Source organism: Arachis ipaensis, chromosome B7 (genome assembly GCF_059453495.1).
Source record: "Arachis ipaensis isolate K30076 ecotype BB chromosome B7, ASM5945349v1, whole genome shotgun sequence".
Taxonomy (NCBI): domain Eukaryota; kingdom Viridiplantae; phylum Streptophyta; class Magnoliopsida; order Fabales; family Fabaceae; genus Arachis; species Arachis ipaensis.
In genome coordinates this window covers 18773136-18792565 of record NC_142442.1, presented here as the reverse complement: position 1 = coordinate 18792565, position 19430 = coordinate 18773136, and the positions used below count along the sequence as shown (strand labels likewise).

The following is a 19430-nucleotide window of genomic DNA, read 5'->3' as shown; positions in this document are numbered from 1 at the left end:
ACCCAATTTAATCATTGGAAGGAGGCTATGTTAACTGAGTTCGGTCCCTTATATAACACATAAACATGGACTTTGGTTACTCCACTCTCAAATAGCGCCATAATCATATCCAAATACGTTTTTGCAAATTAAAGAAGCCCTACCAGTAGTATTATTCGATACAAATCTAGATTAGCGGCCTTGGGCAACCATCAAATGGAGGGAGTGGACTTTACATAAAATTATATTAAAAAATAAAATTATTTTTTAAAAAAGATATGATATCAAAACAAACACAAACACTTATTCAATTGAAACAACTACAAAGAAACATTGTAAACATTTCAAAATACAAATACAAATATAGTCTAAAAAGTAGTAACACGCGTGTGTTGGAACTACTTGTAGAATTCCATGACCCAGAAGCTAGAGACACAACACACAAATCTTATTCCACTAAATCCAGATCCATTTGCTAAGTCCATGTAATCTTGTTTGGTTCTCTCAATCCCTCCAGGCATTTGAGTCATCATGATAACATCATTTCTAAAAGCATTCTTGGCAAAAGATGTTGGCTCAGGAACAATGGGAACAATTGTTTCCACCACAATGACCTTCCCATCATTCGGAATAGCCTTAAGGCAAATTTTCAATATCTTCAAGCATTCGTCATCGCCCCAGTCATGAAGTATTCTCTACAAATTTTCGGTTCAACAACTCCATGACATCAAATATTTGATATGATAATATAATTAATGTTTTAATAGTATGATAATACAATTAATGTTTATAGGATTCACAATTTTTGTGTTTTTTTAGAAGAATATTATATGCATTATCTTTGCGTACATTTTTTTTATTTTTGTACATCTTTTACTTTTACTATTAAAAGTTATTGATAAAAACTGGAAAAAAAATATTTGTCCTTTTTTTATACATAACCAATCATAATATACCTAATCGGTGAGTCAAGAAATAAAAATAGTTTTTTGCGCAAGAAAAATATACAAACAAAAATAATATAAATATTTTTTATTTTATAGGTAGATGTTTTTTTTTTGGTATTGAAAGATGACATAAACTCCAAAAAAAACTTAATTACAAATTAAACAGAATAAAGTAATTTCTCTTTTATCATCATTCAAAATGCCAACTAGCTAATTCAGATAGAGGTAAATTCTAGAACACAAAATTATTATCCATATCTAAACTTTAATTTATTTTAACCAGATAATCTGTACATCTATTGCATTTCCTATAAATTTTTACGAAAAAAAATATTCAATTCCTTTTTATTTAACTAGGTAGATGTTATATTGTATCCTTTGATAATTGTTACGGGATCGTATAATCGGCCCAACTGTCAGACCAACTGAACGACCCATCAACCCTGTTATAGGGGCTCTTGAGTTAAGGCCCAAGTCCTTACTTGAGATTCGATTTCTAACAATTTCTCAAATTTGGGGAGATTTGATCTCATGTATTCCCTCACGGTTGACAGGAAACCCACTACATAAAGAGGAGCTCGAAGCTCTCAAATATGACACAATTCTAACTCTTTACCTATTTGGCTCTTTTAATTTGAATGTTAGGTGTCTTTACAAATACACCCATTATTCTTTTCTTTTTTTGGTCATGGACTCAACCCAGCAAGAAAAGAACTCAACTCGCATAGAAACCTGCTTCTAAACCCCACCCACATGTAAACCTCATAAAATTAGTAAATAATTAGTCAATAAATTGAATTTTAATTAGAAAAATTAAAAATGCAAAACTAATATCAAAATAGGATAGAGCTCTTCAAAACGAGAATTTTAATACTAATTTCGAAAAATTTGGCCCAAAATTGGACCGGATGAACCGAACCGGTTGAACCGGGCCCAAATCGGATCCGTGGACCAACCGGACCCATCACTTAAATGAGCTGAAGCTCATTTTCTCCTTCATTTTGGCATGCAAACGCTGGAGAGCTCAGCATGAAGAGGAAGAATGTTTGAAGCTTCCAAAACCCTCACTCAAATTTCAATTCTCAATAACTTTTGATCCGGAGCTCCAATTGACGATCCGTTTGCAGCCATGCGACCGCAGCGTCGAGCTCTACAAAGCCCAGTACGTTGTAAGGTAAGAAATCCACATTTCCTTCCTCGATCTCCTCTGTTTCAGTTTCGAAAATCTATGAGCAAATATGTTGAAAATTGTTCAATTTGGTGTTCTAGGTTCGATTTAGCTTGCGGAGCTTATCGGATTGAGTTGCTGTGAGAAGTGTGGGTGCGGTAAAGATCACCTAAACCTAGCCAAATCTTGAATTTATTATGTAAAATCTGAATTGAGAATATATATGTATATTAGGTGTGAATTAAGTATATATATGTGCATTGGAATTGAATTGTGGGCATTTGGAAGCTTGGTGGTGATTGGAGCTAAGATTTTGGTTGGTTTCTCAAAGCTTGAGGGGCTGTGGTTGTGATTCGTGTGGCTGCCTTGGACTAAATATAGTGATCGGCCAAGGTATGGTTTAGGTTTCGCGCGTTTAATATATAAGGTGGTGTGAAAACTTAGGCTAGAAGAACTATAGGATAAGTTGAAATGGTTTTATGCATTAAATGATTAGTTTTGAGTTGATGATATTGTTGGTATATGTTAATGATATTTTGTGGTTATGGTTTGTTGATTGGCTAATAATGAATTATGGGTAATTGTTAGATGCAATTTCTAGTTGAAGGTGATGAGTTAGTAAGGTTGATGTTGCTGAAATTCTATGGATTGGTTGGTTTATTATTGTTAGAGGAAGTGCAGAATTTTAATGCTTTAAAGTATGCTTGTATGATATAAATCATGGTAATTTCTGATATGTACATGGACCTGAGGTTTTGGGGTAGGGTTATGATATAATTAAAGTAGATATGGTGATGAATGAGAGGAATGGTGGACTAGTATAAGTTGGAAACCTAGAGGACTAAATTCGGTTAGTGAAACTGAGAAGTCTTACTGCAGAAATTCCTAATCTGTTTGGACAGCAACTTAAAACGAAAACTGGAAATAATCTGGACATGATTTTCAAACTAATCTATTTTTCAAACAAATTTCTATAAGTCAATATTATTCCAGAAAAATTTCAAGGAATTTGGCCGAGTGGTTTGGAAGATATGATTTTTTAAAGTTTAGTGGTTGCTGCAGATTTTTCTGGTTTTCTGGTTCTGTAGTACCAACTTCCAGACGCTATAACTTTGGATTTAAACGGAATTTTAAGTTGCTCCCAAAAGGGATTTAAAAATTTATCAGTATATTTTAAATGAGAATAAATTTCAGATCCATATCTATTTTGTAGACTTAGATAAGTCATTTGGAAGATGGGTTGTTTGCTGGAAATTCTGAACTGATTCATAAAAATAGGGCACTTCTTTCAATTGATAATTAATTACTCAAATGAAGTTATATGAACCTGAAACTTGTGGATTTTTAAACTTGGGAATTTTGAATGTAGTCCCATCAAAATTTAGAGGCAACGGATTAGAATTAGAATTATTGTGGAATTTATAAAAATACTGCTGCTGTCTGTTTTTCTGGAATTTTGTAAATGCAGTAGCAGAATTCTAAATTTTGTAAAAAATTCAATTCTAATCCAAGTTCAGCAAAAACCTAACTTAAATTGAAGATTAAGATCTCTAGAGTTACCTTACCAAGAAAAATAGGTCGTGCATAAGTATTTACAACACAAGAAGGTTTTAGATTAAACAAGCTTAGGAAATGAAAAGAAATGTAAGTTGCCCCTAGGAAGGGTTAAAGTTAAAGACAATGATATTGAGAGATAAAGAGAAGAAAGAAGAATGAGGAACAAGGAATGAAATAAAAGTTGAGAATTGATGATGTTAATCAATCAAGAATAATAAAATGTATGAGCAATGAGTTAAGTAAAGTTGAGAATTGATAATGTTAATCAATCAAGAATAATAAAATGTATGAGCAATGAGTTAAGTAAAGTTGAGAATGATGAGATGAGATATGAATTGGTTTTGAGAATGAAATTAATAATTATGAGAAAATGATTGAATAACTTAGGCTTGGGGCATTGTCCCCATGTCAGCCGAGATTTTTCCCGTGGTTGTGAGCTTGGGGTATTGTTTTCCCCATGTCAGCTTGGGATTCGTCCCATGGATATTATTGAGCTTGGGGGCGTTCTCCTCCCTATGTCAGCTTGGGATTCTCCCCATGGTGTATTTTGAGATTGAGAACATGTCAGGATGGCTACGTAACCGACAGTTGATATCAACAGCCATAGGACAGGCATGCATCATGTGCACATTGTTTGAATTGCTTGTTTGTGAACTATTTGGGAATGCCTACGTGATTATAACATGCTATCTGTTGTACTTGTTATCTGTATTACTTGTAAGTTACTTGTGCTTGCCTTGTTTGATTATTTGTCTGTGTAAACTAATTGGTGATGGAGGAGCAGAGGAAGGGTGGACCGGTTTGGAGTTAATGTTAGGTTTAAAATATGTAAGGTTAGAATTCATTAGGCCACTTACCCCTTTTTATGGCTTCTGCTTAGAAATTAAGCTTTGCAATTGTATGACGGAGTTCTAGGATTGCCTCTGGCATTCCCAGGACCTTATTTATTATACGCGTAGCACCTTTACCATGCTGAGAACCTCCGGTTCTCACCCCCATACTGTGTTACTGTTTTCAGATGCAGGTCGAAAAGCTTCTCGCTAGGCATCTGGATCTCTGAAGAGGAGCGGTTCCTGCGTTTTGGTGTTTATCAATTTATGTATATAAGTACTTAGCTTTCTCTCCAAGAAACTTACCTATTTTGTTCCTCATAGAGGTTACAGGAGAGTTAGGGACTTATTACTATACGTTGGGTGTTTGGGATACTTATGTAATTATATGTAAATATTCTCCGGCCAGCCTTGACTTCGCAGGCAGAGTCAGGAGTTAGTTTCACTATATTCTTGGCTTTCTTTTATTCTTTTGCTTATTCATATCTATAATCTTTAGGTTTCTTCGCACGCAAGTTATTCCGTTTCGGAGCGTTGCGCTTTTTATTTTACGAGTTTTGTTTTACCCATTTTTCAAGGCTCATAGTTTATTATATTCTTTCTACTATTATATGTATGTATTTTATTTTAGCAGTCGTAGCGCCTCACCACCTCTGCTTTACATCCTAGGTGTAAAGTTCTGTGTGGTAGGGTGTTACACCACCCATACTTTCCTACCTCATTCACGTACCACCCCTTTTGAGCAGATCCTTCTCCTACCTTGCTGCAGCTGAATCCATTGCCACCGAACAGTTTCCATCACCCACCTGGTGTCAAAACATCGCCATACCACCACTGCCAACTCCTTTTCACTGTCGTAATTATCCCTCTGAAGCACGCGACATCTCTACTCCCTTCTTCGATCAGATTCCTTTGTTGCTATCAGTCACGGTGTTTCACCACCAAACCTTCATCGCCGATGCATGTGAGATCGCCAGTTGCCACACCATGCCAAAGAGTATTAAAAGCCCTTTTTCTTTGCAGATTGAAATTCTGCCCCCTTGCCTCTTGCTTGATTTGGCAGAGAGCTTGCTTTCCCCCCCTAATCTGGTTCTGCTAGCTGCATCACAGACCATTGGCTGCGGAACGCTGCCATCGCTGCGCCAAGGAGGAAGACTTGAACTTCCGCTGCCGTCATCATCTTCTAAACGATATGCCTGTTCGGTTTCAGCCCCTGAAAGCTGGCTACCTCTGCCGCATGATCCACGCGTTGCCAACCCCTAATCTGAGTCGATGAGCTCTTCGATGCTTTGATGTGCACGACCAAAATCTGGAAGGAACTTGTCCACAGCTTCCTCTTGCCCTGTATGTTCATACTCTGCATTTCTTGAAAACATTCCAACTGGTTGGTATCGATTTCCACCTATCCTATTGAGAAGGTTGCAGTGATACTCATTGCTTCTGTCTCTCGCTACAAGTAATACCTACGCAGTTGTCTCGCTTGTTACAAGATCGGTGATTTGTTGTCTCCTTTGCTATCAGAAAGCCTCCCTTCGAAGAATGGTTCTGATTTCCTATGGTTGACAAAAGCTAGAGCAGCTACCTTGTGCGCTAGAGAATTTCCCTCCCTTGGACTCCAAGTGAAGCCGCACCGAGAAATTTTGGTCGCCAACTCATGTATGTCTCAAAGGATGGCCTGAATTTCGCCAATGCACGCCTTAGATTTAATTTCCTGGACTAGGGATAAATTGTCATATTCAAAGTTTATTTGCACTAATTGTAGATTTATAGCTAAAATTAACACATTTCTCATTGTAGTTGCTTCTGCCCCGAGGCTGGATGTTGCTTTGATTTTAGCCACACTTCCTGAGATTAATCTACCTGCGTTGTCCTTGACAACCACCACTGTAGCTCCATCTACCGTATTCTTCTGGAATGCAGCATCCACATTTGCCTTTAGACCTTTTCCTATAGGCGCCTCCGGCCCTCCAGGTAACCCTTCTTCTCACACTATTATTATTATTGGTGATGTTGTTGCTGTTTAATTTAGTTGATCATCTGTTTGATTGGTTGTTCTAAATTCTGATTCCAACAACATTGTTTTAACCATCGCTAACATAGGGTTCACTTCAATATTTCTAAAGATAGTATATGATTCCTCAATTTCCAAATTTCTCACATAAGATACCCAATTATGCTCTGCATGGTCTCTTTTTGGTCTCCTTCATGTTCATTTATTTTCCAAACAACTCCATTAGCCATTTCCACATGAACTTACTGATTCCGAACTAGGTATGCACTGGCATTGTCCACCGAACCAAGCAGCCCTTGTCCAAGGACATAAAAGCAAGGCATTTTCGATGGTTTCAATTAGGGGTGGTAAAGCCACCAAAATGCGCCCCGCCAAAGCGTGCCCAAATATAGCTATGGCTTTAGGCTTAGAGGTTGTCGAGAAAGCAGAGATACTGAGGAAGCAGAGAAGGTTGCCGCCGCCACAGACAGACTAGAACGTGAGGTTCAGATATGAGAGAGAATATAAATCAAATAAGAGGAAAAGAACGAAGAAAGGAAAGAAATGCCACTGGAGACACAGTCATTGTTGGAGACGCTGCACAAAGATGCCAACAACGCTTCTAGAGATGCTGCAAGGAGGAGGTTATCAATTTCTGGGTGGAGGGGCGGCGGACAAGCAGCGGCGACGACGGCAATTCTGAGAAGAAAAATCGAGAGATCTGCTACAAGATTGAAGGAGTAAGGCACCATGAGACCGGCTTTTGAGGACAATGAAGGGGTGACGAGCAAGCAGCGGTAGCGACGGTGAGGGAGAAGGTTTTGCCATTGAAAAGAAAGAAGAAGAAAAAAAGAGTGGGGAGTGGGTGTGTGGCTAAGGGAGGAGAACTGAAACCTTAATTCCCTTTTTTTAGGTATTTATTTTGTTGCTAAAACCCGCGAGTTCGACGGTATGGGTTTGACGGGATTTTTCATGTTAGCGGGTTCAAAATCTCACCCTGAACCATCTTTTTTGGTGGTTTTGGTGGATTGACTCGATGAGTTTGACCCAATTTTTCATCCCTAGTTTCAATCCCATCATTGCAAATTTGGCAATTCGAATCCCTGGCTATCTTTTTGCTGAATAGATTACTGCTGACTAGAAGACTATTGTGAGCTACCTTCCACAAAAATAATTTTATCTTCTGGGGCACTTGTAGATTCGAAATCTCCTTCCAAAGGTCGTTCAGGTCCTCACTCGTTATAGCCTTATAGGTGCATCCGATTCCATATCTGCAGTCTCTTTTCTGGTTATGTGGTATCCTGTTCTAATGGTATAGTTCCCATCCCATCTAAATGACCAAACAAGTTGATCCTCCCTACTTATAAGTTGGTGTTTGTAAAATTTTTTCACTAATGCTTGCTGGAAAAATGTTCTTGACCTTCCTTTCGTCCCATCCAAAGCCTTCTTTAATTAAATCTTTTACAAATTCTATATTATTATTTCCTTTGCCTTGAAATCTATTATTTTTCATGGCCCAATTGTCTTCCCAGATTTTAACCTTGTAACCTTGGAAGCCTCTCTTATGCACCATCTTCTATTTCTTCTCAAAAAATCCCTACTCTGTAGTATGCTTTTCCAGACCCATGAAGCACTTTTCCTTTCCTTTGCTTCTCAAAATTCCTCTTTCAGAAAGTACATAGCTTTGAGTATTCTAACCCACAATATGCTTGGATTTGTTATCATTCTCCATGCCTGTTGGCTAGATGTGCAATATTTTAACTTTGAAAATCTCTAAACCCCATTCTGCCTTCAGCCTTGCTTTTACTAATCTTTCCCCAGCTTTTTCAGTGGATGCCCCTATCCTTTTCAGCCGATGTCCACGACAATCTAGTAACCTTTGAGCTAAGTCTTTGGAAAAAACTCATTGGGAACAAAATATAATTTGCATTGTTTTACAATTCCTTCCTAATTTTGTGATATAATTGAAAACATGTTTTCTAGGCCTTTAAACTGTTAATTTTAATTAACCTTTATTACCATTCGATGCCGTGATCCGTGTGTTGAGTGTTTTCAGACTGTATAGGGCAGGAATGGCTCAAAGAATGGAAAGAAAACATGAAAAAGTAGAAGGACGTGCGAAAATGAAGTTTAGAGAAGCCGGCAGCGACACGCACGCATGGGCGACGCGTACGCGTGCCTAGCGCAGAAGACGAGCGACACGTACGCATGACAAGGAATTTCGCCAAATGACGTGCACGCGTGACTGACGCGTATGCGTGATATGCACCACGTGCAGAAAGTTGCAGAAAGCGCTGGGGGCGATTTCTGGGCTCCTTATGGCCCAGTTCCAAGCCTGAAAAACACAGAATAAGAGCTGCAGAATGGGAAAACACAGGACACAACTCATACAACATTCATTCACACAATTTAGGTTTTTAGATGTAGTTTCTAGAGAGAAAGGCTCTCTCCTCTCTCTAGGTTTTAGGATTTCTCTTAGTTTTAGGTTTGTTTCTTCCCAATTCCAGGTTCAATGTTCTTTTAATTTAGTTTCTCTTCTACTTTTATTTATTCTATCATTCTAGTTTATTTATTTTCCCAATTTGGTTTATGAACTCCATGTTAGATTTGATTTCTTTATTTAATGCAATTTGAGGTATTTCATATTTATGATTTTAATTTAGCTTTTTACATTCTTAGCTTTGGTTGAGTAATTGGAGACGCTTGAGTTATCAAACTCCTTTGTTGACTGATAATTGGAATTTGTTGGTTGATTTGGATGCCTCTAAGCTAGTCTTTCCTTAGGAGTTGACTAGGACTGAGGAATCAAATTGATTAGTCCACTTGACTTTCCTTTATTTAGTAAGGGTTAACTAAGTGGGAGTAATGAACAATTCTCATCACAATTGATAAGGATAACTAGGATAGGATGTCTGATTGTCATACCTTGCCAAGAGTTTTCTTAATTATAAATTTATTTTCTTATCATTTACATTCCTTGTTCAACCTTTCGAAAAATCCAAAAATATACTTTTCCATAACCAATAATAACTACACCTCCATACAATTCCTTAAGAGACGACCCGAGGTTTGAATACTTCGGTTATTATTTTAATTTGGGTTTGCTTTAGTGACAAACAAGTTTTTGTACGAAAGGATTCTTTGTTGGTTTAGAAACTATACTTACAACGTGATTACTTTTGTGAAATTCTTTACTAGCAAAAACCCGTTCGTCAGTGAGCATCTCGTTTTCCGCTTAATTTAGGAGCTTTTCCTTCCACCCTTCCATTTTGTTTATCGCTTTTTCTGCAATCCATGTTAGTGCACTATTTTTAGATCTCTCCATTGTGTTGGTAGCCTAAGATACTTTCCTAGATTGTCCCAAGCAACCATCCCCATAATCTCCTCGATGTTGACCCTTGTTTAAATCTGCACATGGTCTCCAAAAATTATGCAGTCATCCACAAATAATAAATGAAAAATTGCTGGTGCTATTGGCACTATCTTGAAACCTGAAATGTTTCCTTTTGCTCTATCTTCCTCCATTAAAATTGTGAACACCTCCGCTACCAAAATGAAGAGGTATGGAGATAAAGGATCTCCTTGTCTCAAACCTCTATAAGAAATGATTGTCCAAGTTAAATTTCCGTTAATCTTGAATTCGTACTTAGCACTCCTAACATATTCCATTGCTTGCCGGGCCCATTTCTGATAAAAACCAAAATCCTCTAACACTCTTTCCATGAAGAGTCATTCCACCCGGTCATATGCTTTATTCATATCGAGCTTAACTGCCAAACTTTGTGTTCTCCTCTTTTCTTTTTTTGATAAACTATGAAAAGTTTCTTACACTATTATGATATTATCCTGAATGAGTCTTCCTCCCACGAATGAGATTTGAATTGGAAAAATGATGCGGTCCATAAATTCTTTCAACCTTCAAACCATAATCTTTGAGATTATTTTATAGATGAAGTTGCAGCAACTAATAGACCTCAGTTGGTTCAAGTTTTTTGGGTTCTTAGTTTTTGGAATAAGCACCACAATTGTTTCCCCAAAGTCCTTTGGTAGCTTTTGGTTTGCAAAACAATCCTTTATTACTACACACACATCCTCCTCTACAACATCCCAATGTTTCTGAAAGAAAAGTCCATTTAGTCCATCCGGTCCGGGTGCTTTCAAGCTGCCCATACTGAAAACTGCATCCTTAATCTCTTTATCAGTCACTTCCTTAACTAATTCTACATTTATTTCCTTGGTGACCCTCTTTGGAATCTTGCTCACACATTCCTCCATGCATGGTCTTCCCGTTATCTTAAATAGGTTTGAAAAATGTTCTTCAATTAACTTCATAACCTCTTTTTTCCCATTGACCCACTCGCCATTAGTATTCCTCAACTTTTCAATCCTATTCTTATCCCACCTTTGAATGGTAGTAGCATGAAAGAATGTGGTGTTTTTATCCCCCACTTGAGCCACTTAATTATTTACTACTGACCTCAAAATTTTTCTTCTCTCTTTCATAATTATGAATTTCTTTTTTAACTTTGCAACTTTCTTCTTGATGTTCTTCAGTGAGTTCTGATTCTAACAACTTTTCTAACCGGCTTTTTTTCTTACAATCTCTTTGTCTGCTCTTGGGAATGCACCATTACTCTATTTTTACAATTCTCCTTTGCAATTTGACATTTTTCTCTTTATCTTCTCCCAATTATCTTTTGTTCTTCCGCTGCATGTCCAGCCCCCTACTTATGACCTCTTTGCATTGACCATGATCCTCCCAAAATGCTTCGTACCTGAACAATTTGCTACTCCTTCTTGTCGGCTCCAGTTCCAGGATAATAGGGCAGTAGTCTAAGCTCATTGCAGTTTGTGTTACTAGTGTCGCATGCTAGTATAAATTCCTACATTTCCAATTCACCATAGTCCTGTCAATTCTTTCTCTTGTAACAAACCCATTTCTTGTATTATTGAACCATGTGAAGCTTATTCCTTTTAATTCAATATCCATTAGCTTGTTTCTATCTACAATCTCTCTAAACTCTATCATCTATTCCCTAGGCTTCGGATGTAAGCCAATCTTATCTTCTTGTTGCAAAATATCATTGAAGTCATCAATGAACAAACTCGGAGGATCTGCATTTATATCCAGGGTTGTGAACTCCCTCTATTGTAATTTTCTATTCTTATATTTTGGATCACCATAAACAAAATTACATTCCCAACTTGCACCTTTCCTATTCTTTATATGAGTTTTAATTAATCTATCATTCTAAGAATAGATATTAATATTCATACTATCATTCCAAATAAACATAGATTGCCGGATAATTTTCGAAGTTCTATACAAAAGAAATGATCAAAACAAAGCTTTTTTCTAAGCCTATTTATCTTACATAATTTAGCTCTAGTTTCTATTAAGAACATGATTACTGGTTTGAAATTTCTACACAGCTCTATTAATTCTGACACCGTCGCGAGCGCCGCTACTCTGCGACAGTTCCAACTAATAAACTTCATGGTTTCACGTGGAGCTTGTTATGGCCCGCCTCCTCAGCCTTGTGGAGTGTGTTGTGTTCATGTACATATCCTTCTTTCACCAACGTCCCTGCTAGTTCCCATCTTGTACCTTCTACTTTGCTCTTCTTTTTCTGGCCATTGTCAGCTTCTTGATCTTCATTACATCCCTCAATGCCTTCCATTAGCAGTATCTTTGTTTCTTCTCTCTTCCTCTTTAACTTTAGCTTGTTATTCATGTTTTCTGCGAGTTCAATTTCCCAACCCTTAGTCTCTGTTTCCATGAATGCCTCTTCCCTTCTTTCTCCTTCCTCATCGCTAGCCAGCTCAACGAAATAGCAAGAACCATTTCAAACATCATGAATTTATTTTTTTTCCTTTCCCAGCTTTTCCCTTGTGCTGTTCTTCACTCCTTTCTTTTGCACTATCATCTCGGTATATCTTTTCCAAACATATGCTTTTAAATTTTTGTATTAAAAGTTCCCTGATTGGTACCTGAACCTCCACCCCTTTTTCTTTCATAGTCTAGGCTTTCTATCGTTTTTTACTTTCCTCCCTCATAGCTTGATCTTGAAAAATTTTCACTATGTCCTTTTTCTGTCTTCCCATCTCTTTTTCTATAAGACCCACTTGGCTTTCATGCTTTCCAAACTGTATATTTTGTTTGAGGAATGTTAGTGGGCCAACGACTTTTGTGATTTGTAGCCATCAAATAGCCATTAATGATGGTTTTAATGGTGTGAGATTGATGTGATATTTCATCCAATGGCTCACTTTTTTTTGCTGGTTACATGCTGGCCAGAATTTAACAAAGATGCTGGCCCCCTAGACTTTTCCATTTTGTTTTTCTATCAATATATTTGGGACAGACACTTCTTCTTATTGGGCTTGTGCTATTTTGGCCCACCATTATATTTTTTTGTTTCTGTCTCCCTTAGATGTTTGGCGCCACTCGCAGGGTAGGGCATTGCCTCCTTCCCTCAATCCCTTGATTTTCTCTCTCTCTCCAAGCTGGAAATTCGATTATATTCACCTACTCTGAAGTTTAATTTTTCTCCTCCATTTCTCTCACTTTTTCTCTAGCATGTTCTCTGATTAGCTGCCTACTTTTTCCCAAATTATGACCTGCTCCCCTTGCTATAGATTCTTAATTACATTATACCACTTTCATCACGATTGGCAATTCATGCGCCTCCTCTTCATGGTCCTATTGCAAGTTTTCTTCTTCTCTTTCTTCCCATCAATCTAATTTTCTGACCTTGTTTACTCTAAGACCTACTGTATGCCAGGGCTGGGTTAGACCTCATAAGGACAAAGCTGTGATGTTCCTGCATTCTTTTTTGTTATGGCCAATGATGCCACAATTCAGACAATAACAGTCCATGAGCCTTTCATATTAAAAGTCTACCCAAGTCATGGGTAATCCATCCCTAGCTAGCCATAATCCTGTTGGCAAAGACTCTGTGAAATCCATTGCAACCCTGGCTCTTAAAAATGTTCTATCTAATGTAATGCTTTTTAGAGGGTTCTCCACTTATATTAAGATGCCCATCCTTTTCCTTATCTTCCTTGTCGTATCTCTATTGATATAATCCAGAGGGATCCCATACATTTGAACCTAAAATTCAAGAAATCAGTGGTTAACTTCTATTATTGCTTCATTAGATGACCACAACTGTAGGTTTAATAGTGCACCTCGAACATTCCATGGGCCTCATTTTAGTATCTGTAGGCAATTACTTTTGTTCTTGAAGTTGATATACTAACTCCCTCTGGGTTGCCCCATATTCCCATCAAGGTGTTTTTGCATGCTTTGAAGCTAATTTTATTTTTTGAAATGATTTTTCCTACCAAGTGAATACAATCTGCTTTAAAACCTTTATTCCTTGTTTTGCTAATGGTGATAATTTTTTTTATAGGATCAGCTTTGGTATTGTTTACATCCTCCATCATTTAGGCTTGTTTCTGCCAGACAGTAACAGAACAGCAAGACTTGATGTTTATAAAGGTTGAGAAGAGATGAAATATGTGTATGTTATAAAGTTGATGGAAGCTTATAAGATACAATATCTGTGATATATGTATAAAACTCAGGATGAATATTGTAGATGAAGTTATATCTCCTTTTGGGAGATACCAAACCTCCCCTCTTGAGAGAAAGCTCCTATTCTATCGAGAGTCCTTAATACTCAAGTTGTTATATATATACCCCCATTATTCATTGGCACCAAAAACCCATCAAGCAGGCTAGCCGAGGACTTGTTCCCCCTTTATAGCCCACATTGACAGGTACGTATTGTATAATAATGAGAGGGTGAGTTTTAAAATTTAAAGTGAATGTATCCCACAAAAAGAAAAATTATTTTATTATTTCTCTTATTGATTAACCTCAAACACATGATTGATCGACATTATCTTTCTTATCCTTGATTAAAGAAACATTTAGAAGAATTATGTCACATCATTATTGTTAGTTCTTCTTTAAAGAAAATAAAGCCTAATAAAAAAGAAAAAGTATAGATAACTAGCTAGGATGCAATCAATTACAGTTAATTAGTGAAAATTTTGATTTTAAAATTAAAAAAGAATATGTTTTTAAAATTAAAAAAAAACACAAAAAAACCTTCCAACGACGCCTTCTAACCCTTCGACGTCTCCATTATCTCCTCCAACGATGATGACTCTATTCTCAGCTCCAACGATAATGACACCTTTCACACCAGCAGCGTCTCTTTTATCTCCTCCTCCGACGATGCCATTCCTTCCTCTGATGACGACGATGCCTTCCACACCTATGGCCTCTCTCTTCCCTCCTCCAAATAATAACGACTTCATTCTCACCTCCAACGATTATGACTCCTTCACACCCATGGTGTCTCCCTTCTCTTCTCTGATGACACCGCCATTCCCTTCTCTTTCTCCGACGATGCCTTCCACACCCACGATGTCTCACTTCTCTCCTCAAACGACATTGAAGACTGCAGCCTCCACCTCCATCATCTCCTCATGCTATTTTTCTTCTTCTTAGTTTTAGATGATTCTTTTTATTAGTTTTGGATGTTTCTTTCTCCTAGGTTTCAGTTATTTCTTCTTTTTAGGTTTTTGATGATTTTTTAAAATAGTTTTAGATGTTTCTTTTCTTAGTATTTAGATGATCTTTCTAATAATTTTGGATGTCTCATTTTGTTAGGTTTTGAATTTTTTAAAATGATTTTGGATATCTCGTTTTTGTTAGGTTTTTTATGTTTCTTTTCAGGTATTCTTTTTATTAGGTTTTGGATATTGTTTTTACAATGGTGTTCTTCTCCTTGTAGGTTTTGGATTATTTTTTTACTTGATTTGGATATTTCTTTCTCCTAAATTTTATGTGTCTTATATGTGTCTTTTTTTTAGATTTTAGATGATTTTTTTAATAGTTTTAGATATTTTTATTCTTAGTCTTTGGATGTTCTTTAATTAATATTTTTTGTTGTCTCTTTTTATTAGGTGTTGAGTCAAAATTTGATTTGGTACCTTGTGATGACAAACATAATTAATTATTTCCTAGTATAACTAATTTATTATGATGAGTATTATAGGAATTAATCAAGGATAATCAATCAAGCAAGGTAAAATTGTGCAAATCAACAACACTAATATAAATATCATATCAAGACAAGTTTGGAAACAGATTGAACAATCAAAACAGTAAAAGACGCTTCAAGAATCAAGCTCACGAGCAATTGGATAGACTGCATTTTATCAAGATAAATGGGAAGATATCATACTCTATAAAAAAATTTGATCCAAGGAGGAAGGGCAACTCGATTATTTCTTATCTGAAACACCTAGTCTCTGTTCCTTTGTTTTATTATGTGTGTTCTTACTTTTTTTTTTTTTTTGTCTAGAATTAAGTTTTTTTTTTTAAGAGATACAAGAAGCCAAAAAAAAAAAAAATAGAGCATACATAAGCCAATTTTCATTTTGTTTGAGGGTTTAATTTCGAAAAGTATGTTGGGTTAGAGTGCACTTGGTTCTCGTTAACTAGGTAAGATTAATACCTATGTGAGTGACTAAGTTTGGGATAACTTAGGTGAGTTTACAAGAGTGTGAATCTTTTGGTATTATTGGAGTTTGTAATCCAAATTGGTTATAGTGAAAATTTCACCATAATTGTGGCGAAAACTGGACGTAGGCCACATTACACTTCATAGCTAAACTAGTATATATCGTGATCTCACTCTTCTTCTTCTCTATTTACATAATTTATTTTTAAGCATTACAAGTGATTCCTTGACTTAACTTCCCTCCTCAATTTACTTGGAACCTTAATTAGATTTTGAATTTTTTTAAAATAACTGTGGAAATCTTTTTTTTGTTAAGTTTTAAATGTTTCTTCTTGCTACATTTTTTTATGTTTATTTTTATTAAATTTTGAATATTCTTTTTATAATAATTTTTTAATGTTTGTTTTTATTTAATTTTAAAATTTGTTTTTAGACTTTACATGTTTTTTTCCATTCCTCTAAAAAAAGTTGTATAACAAATGATATATGGTTAACAAATCAGACTTTCTCTCTCTACAATAGATTTTAAGTTTTTAGCGCTAATTATATCAGCTAAGCAAATCAACAAAAAAATTAAGTAATGAAAAGCTCCAAAAAGCATAATATATATTCCTCCCACCTTCATGAAAATGGCATCTCCATTAGGAACACTCTCAAACATATCTCCTCCCACGTGTTCCACGGCTGCAACATTATTAGAAAATATAATTGTCATTGGTCATATTTCCTTTAAAAGGAAAAATCTATATATAATAATAAACTACTGAACAACTATATATATATATATATATATATACACACGAGGAATGCTAGGGGCAGCAACTTTTGTGATTTGTAGCCATCAAATAGTCATCAATGATGATTTTAATGGTGTAAGATTGGTGTGAAGTTTCATCCAATGGTTCACTTTTCTTTACTGATTATATACTGGCCAGAATTTAACAAAGTTGCTGACCCCTAGACTTTTCCTATATTATATATATACTTCGTTCTGTTTTGCTTTATCTCTATTGTTTATCTTAAAAACAATATATCTAAAGGATTATTGAACCTTTAACGAAAGAATAAATGGTGAAAAAAAAAAGTGAAAACGCGGGCTAAAATCAAACAAATAATAAATTATCACACATACCATCATCATAGGCTGAGGCACATTCTATGACATGAGGCAAATCAAAATTGATACCAAGAATATGAGGGTGTTTGGAAGTGATTAATTTGATAGTTGCCCCAACACCACCACCAACATCCACTAGTTTATTGATGTGGTCGAAGCCTTTGTAGACATCAAGAATCCTCTTCATTAATAAAGTGGAGGAGTTGTGCATTGCTTTGTTGAAGACCTCGTTGAACCTACCATCAATTTTTGCATACTCGAAAACATGCATGCCATGAGCCCTATTGAATGGTATACCTCCTTCAAGGATTGCTCCTTTCAATTCATTCCTAATGATACAAAACATATATAAACAATTAGAAAAGTTTAGCATTACTAGAAAAGTTTAGCCATCAATATTTAAAAATATATAATAAAATATATTATTTAATTATTAGACTAAAAAAATTAAATTAAAAAATTAAATTGATGATTAAGTGATGATAAAAATACAATAAATTTTAATAATCTTTTAATATTTTTTTAATAAATTTGTACAGTTATAGTAACTATAACAAGTATATAATATGTATAAGTTTTGTTGTGAACTAAATTTAACTAAGTTGAACAATAAAAATAAAATTTAGGTGAGTAAATAAGTGAAAATGATAAAAATAATTTTTGTTATTAATGTGTTAGACTAACTTAATTGAATTTAATTGATAAAAAAATTTGTACATATAATTATTATATATATATATATATATCAAAAATACATATATTTAATTTATTTTTAATATTTATTTTATATTTTAATATATATTCAACTTTAATAACTAATTTTTATGTACTCCTAACATGAGTGATATGTATCTATTTATATACTAACCAACTTTGGGTAAAGACTTTATCTAGATGCAGCAACAAGGAAGGTCCCAAAGATACACCATCAGCATCACCCACAAAATATTTGGAAACAGGTGAGAGGCTATACAGCCTCTGATGCAAGTTATTAGAGCTTTCTACTGGATCTTTAACAACAGAACAAGACAGTAATGAATGACTTGCAAGAAGCCTAAGAAGACGATCCAACATTGATGCTGCTTCAGGGTTGTTGCTTCCAATGTGATCCGCAATATCTTTTGCTGAGAGCTTTGCACCTTTGCCTTCTTTTGCTATGATGTCAAATACACCAAGCTCTATTGTGGTCCTCACAACCATTGGAACCACAATTGACCATGCCATTTGAGAAAACAAGAAGACATCTACTTCTTCTTCATCTTGTGGTAGCTTGAGGATCTCAAGTAGCTTTGCATTGGATTCTGATGCAGGAGCCATTTGTGAATTGGGACGAAATTAAAGCAGGATGGAGTGCAAGTAATGTAATATAATGTATGTAGTTATATTTTGAAGTGAACTTATAAAATATTCCTCTCATCATGAGACTAAATATATACTGTTTTTCGGAATTGCACCGACAAATAAAAAAGATATATTTTTTGTATATTCGTTTCTAAAAAAATATTAGAAATTATTAAAATTTATTATTTTTTATTATTATTTAATTATCAATTTAATTTTTTTAGTCTATTTTTTTAATATAATAATTTAACAATATACTTTATTTCATATTTTAAATACTAATGACTAATTAATAACCAAAGTAATAAATTCTAATAATTTTCTTATTTTTCTTTTTTTTTATATATTTTGAAGTGAACTTGTAACATTTCTCTCATGAGACCGAATATATTGTTTTCCGGAATTGCACCGACAAATAAATATGTCTCTTTTGTATATGGTATAAAAGATTTTTTATTTTTTATCGATGAATTTTTTAAAAAATAAAAAATACACAAAAAATTAACCAAAAATAGGACAATTTATTTAAACCAGATACATCGCAATCTTATTATTAGGATAAAAAAGATAAAACAATCCCTTAATATATGGTGTTATATATATATACTCCTCATTCCCCGTTGTCCACAAAAGATGGTTTAATATTATCCAAAAAAAGGAAAACTAGAAACAAAGAAACGTGACTCCTCTTCTAAGTCCTTTTCTGGCACAACACTTGTGAATTGTGATTGACTATCTATCAATGAAAGTCAGGCATGTGCATCGTACTTCAATCAAATAGGAGGGTTTATGTCATTCTGATGCACGGAAAAATTGCAATACTACAAGACACACGGCAGATAGCAATGCTTTATTAGAATCGGTTTTAAAAATACCTGCTATCTGCAATTTAGCAGCGATTTTTATGACAGATTTAAGAGAAGCTGCTATTTGCTTTTTTTTCAGGGTTTTATTAGATG

At 35.2% G+C, this 19430-nt stretch overlaps 1 protein-coding gene across 1 annotated transcript; it reads right to left on the bottom strand.

Annotated features, from left to right (window-relative positions):
- Positions 1-229: 229 nt before the first annotated feature.
- Positions 230-18611, bottom strand: LOC107609368 (isoflavone 3'-O-methyltransferase 4-like). The gene is made up of 4 exons (XM_088493803.1): positions 17999-18611; positions 17146-17459; positions 16633-16697; positions 230-674 (listed from the first exon to the last, which is right to left on the bottom strand). The coding sequence occupies exons 1-4, from the start codon at positions 18445-18447 to the stop codon at positions 378-380; spliced, it is 1125 nt and encodes a 374-aa protein (XP_088349929.1). The 5' UTR covers positions 18448-18611; the 3' UTR covers positions 230-377.
- Between the last annotated feature and the right edge of the window lie 819 nt (positions 18612-19430).